Source organism: Monopterus albus, unplaced genomic scaffold (genome assembly GCF_001952655.1).
Source record: "Monopterus albus unplaced genomic scaffold, M_albus_1.0 scaffold905.1, whole genome shotgun sequence".
NCBI lineage: Eukaryota > Metazoa > Chordata > Actinopteri > Synbranchiformes > Synbranchidae > Monopterus > Monopterus albus.
The window spans coordinates 4071-7672 of NW_018128785.1; the positions used below are offsets into that span (position 1 = coordinate 4071).

Below are 3602 nucleotides of genomic sequence, written 5' to 3' on the forward strand. Positions count from 1 at the left end.
CATCATGGGTCTAATAAAGGTTTAGCTTATTTTAAAATATCGACATTGAAATATATTTAATTGACAGTGGTTGTAATTTCATTGTCATTCTAATGCTGATATTAACAAATATGCTTTCCATTATCCAGGATTCATGTAAATATTCATGTTTACAAAGGTAACAGTGATGCATTTTTTCAGTTATACAAGAACTTACCTAATGTCAGTGCAATACATTTCTGCTTTTTAATTTACAGCAGTTGGTTCATTAGTGTAAATACGGAGACATTTTCAAAATGATACAATTTAATGTTTAATAAAATTAAAAGATCATATCTAAGGCAGAAAAATTTTACAGCCATGTTTTCACTGCAGGAACACTCTGTGATAACACTGGTCAGACCCTTCACCTGGCTCCAGATAGACCAACAGTACTGATTCATATATTTGATTGTATGCAAACTCGGTAACCTTCCATGTCACTCAGGCATAAAACCTTCCCATCAAACGGTTGGTGGAGTTCACAGCACATCAGATTCACCATAAACCATGTTCTCTGTAGCTCTGCTGCTGCTGTTGGCAGCTGGATCCTGTGAGTCTCTCTGGACTTGTCTTGGTCAGCAAATCTTTTGCACTGTAATGTAATAATTTATTCTAAAACATTTTCTTCTTTTAATAGGTGTGAAGTGTGAACAGCTGACACAGCCAGCCTCTGTGACTGTGCAGCCAGGTCAACGTCTGACCATCACCTGTCAGGTCTCTTATTCTGTGAGCAGCTACTGGACAGGTTGGATCAGACAGCCTGCAGGGAAAGGACTGGAGTGGATTGGATATGCAGCTTCTGGATCTACACCATACTACAAAGATTCACTCAAAAACAAATTCAGCATCTCCACAGATTCTGCCAGTAACACAGTGACTTTAATCGGACAGAATGTGCAGCCTGAAGACTCTGCTGTGTATTACTGTGCCAGATACCCACAGTAACACAAACCATCAGTAGACCTGAACAAAAACCCCTCAGAGCCTGAACACTAACATGAAGCCACCAGAGGAGGAGCCCTAAGACCACTGATGATTTCAGACCAGTTCAGTGTTATAGAGACAGTCTTGGAACATGTTAAACAATGAAAAAGTCAGGCATATATTGTGAAACTAACCTCAATAATGTTGTTAAGTTGCTAGCAGGCAGGGGATACATATTCAAAAAGCTCTCTTGAAGAATCGTATCATGTATAGTAAAGATATGTTCTCTAAGCTCAGCAAAGATTAATTAAGACCAAAGTCAAATATGTCCTCCCTGTGAGGAGGAGTCATTACAAAATTGCTGATTCAGATGATTTACATCTTATGCACATTGTAACAGGTATGCTAACAGCTTGAGAGGATGTGTAGAAGTCAGAGACGATAATAACAAGAGCAATGACATCAACATATTTGCTTTTATAAAGCCCAGCAGGGGGCAGCAGGAGATCTGACACAGGACATTAAGACCAGAGCCCCAGTACCACGACCTGTGCAAAAGCACAATGGAAAAAGTAGAGATACTAATTGATGTTCTAGTTTTCAGCTTGTAGTTGGAGTTTTTACTAATATCTGATTTCTATAATGTGTGATTAATAATATTTACTTTAGAAATAGAAGTTAACAAGCTAAGCTAAATAACATATTTATTTTTCAAAAACAATAAAACAAAGCAAACAAACAAAAAACTGCATTTTGTCTCCTTCTGGGGAGGAGACAGTGCAAAGGTTTGATCTGATCCATCTTCACATATTGTATGTGATGGAGAGAGGAGGATGGTGACTAAATCACTCACAGTCTAGCCTGGCTGCGTCCTCTCTATGAGGAAGAATCAGTATAAAACTTAGACCTCTATTTATCTGACTGCAGAGAGAATGAGCCTGAGGACACAGCTATGTATTATTCTGTGTTAGCCCACAGTCAAATAAACCACCATCAAACATGCACCAATTTTGAGAAACATATACTTTTAATGTGTTCACACTTCAAACTTTAAATACAAACCATCGAACATCAAACTAATTATATATTAATAATTAACTATTTGTGATTGGTGTAAATAGGTGTTGACATAATGTTCCTTCTACATACTTTACATCAATGCTGATCAGTTTTCAGTTCAAGTCAGATAAATGATCAAGATCATGAAAATGCTTTATCTGTCATGTGTTAATTCTCAATACAGACCTGACTGCTGCTTGACTTCTGTTGAAAAAAGTTCTTGTATTTTGAAAAGAGAAGACTAATAAAAGATATATATTTCACTATTTGAAATTTATTATGCATTAACATATCAAAATAAACATGTGCACATGGATCTTTTCTGTTTAGGATAAACAGGAAAGACTGTCTTCAACTTGCCGGTATACAACATTTATAAGAAAAGATGTCACTTTCTAATTGGTCCAAACTGTTGGGGAGAAGTTGTGGTTTAAACTTAACTCTCCCAAGATTGGTCCTTCAATCCGTCCATCCTCCAATCATCCTCTCTGCTCCAATGGTTGTGGACAGCGCCCTAAAAAGGGAGGAATACCTACCCTGTCTTAACTCCTACATAGACACTTACTTCTAGCTTTGTTTCCAACTGCTAGATGCTAGACATTACTTTCCTGTTCCAATAAAACTTCTCTGCCTGTGTGTGTCTGTGTTGCTTCCTCTTCCTGGGCTCAGATCTAATCTCTGTTTCAACTATTCCAGGAATCCCAATAAACTATAGCTCCCCCGGCCCATTAGCCAGGTGGTGATAATAAATTAACTGTGGACCCTCTTTGCTAGGCTGTAAATCTAATGGGTTTTCAGTGTTTTAGTGAACCAGTCTCCCTTGATGTTAACCAGTGCTCCAGTTGGCTAACACAATATACTGACCATTCAGTGCACACATATGGTGATATTCAATGAACACATAGGGTGATATATAGATATGTAACTACATAAACATAAACACAACTGTGAGATTAAAGTATATTGACTTATATATGCTATATAATAAAAACCCTAACTAATTATATTCATTTCTATCTAAAAATGAAAATCACCCTAACACTTCTAGCAGAACTTATTAGGTCTTATATATGGGGCCTTTGCTCCGTTGTATTTCTATACATGTATTTTCTTGGCAGATGTGTTTTCAAATGAATGATGCTGTCCAAGTTATTAATCTTCGTAATTTATCATTTCATTCAGACAAACAAATCAGGAAAATGTAAACATATCTTAATACATTTGTTTCAGGGAAAAGCCATTAGATAGCATTTTTGTTCTGTCACAGCAAAATGTCAGCCTTTGATAATTATACAAATTCATAAAAAAAATCCAAAGAATTATTCAGTTCAAACCACAGATTTCACTGTAATTATCTTTATTCATCAAATAAATCTTCAATAGTCAAGTCTGATCTGGGTCATTCCTTCTTGTGAGGAGGAGTCAATGCAAAACTCAGACTACTTATCTGACTGCAGAGAGGACGACGGAGAACAGTGGACACACAGTTGAACATGATGGACTATAGGACAGGACTGCTGCTGTTAACTATCTGCTGGGCAGGTGAAACTGTTGAAAGATTCAAGTTCATTGCTACTTTGTCAGTTTACAGCAAGTGA

At 36.9% G+C, this 3602-nt stretch overlaps 1 gene segment (V, D, J or C); it reads left to right on the forward strand.

The window, feature by feature from the left end:
- The first annotated feature begins 489 nt into the window (after positions 1-489).
- On the forward strand, positions 490-1087 carry LOC109953651 (Ig heavy chain V region 5A-like). The segment is given in 2 exon segments: positions 490-571; positions 659-1087. Coding segments are annotated over 2 exon segments (351 nt in total).
- The last annotated feature ends 2515 nt before the right edge of the window (positions 1088-3602 follow it).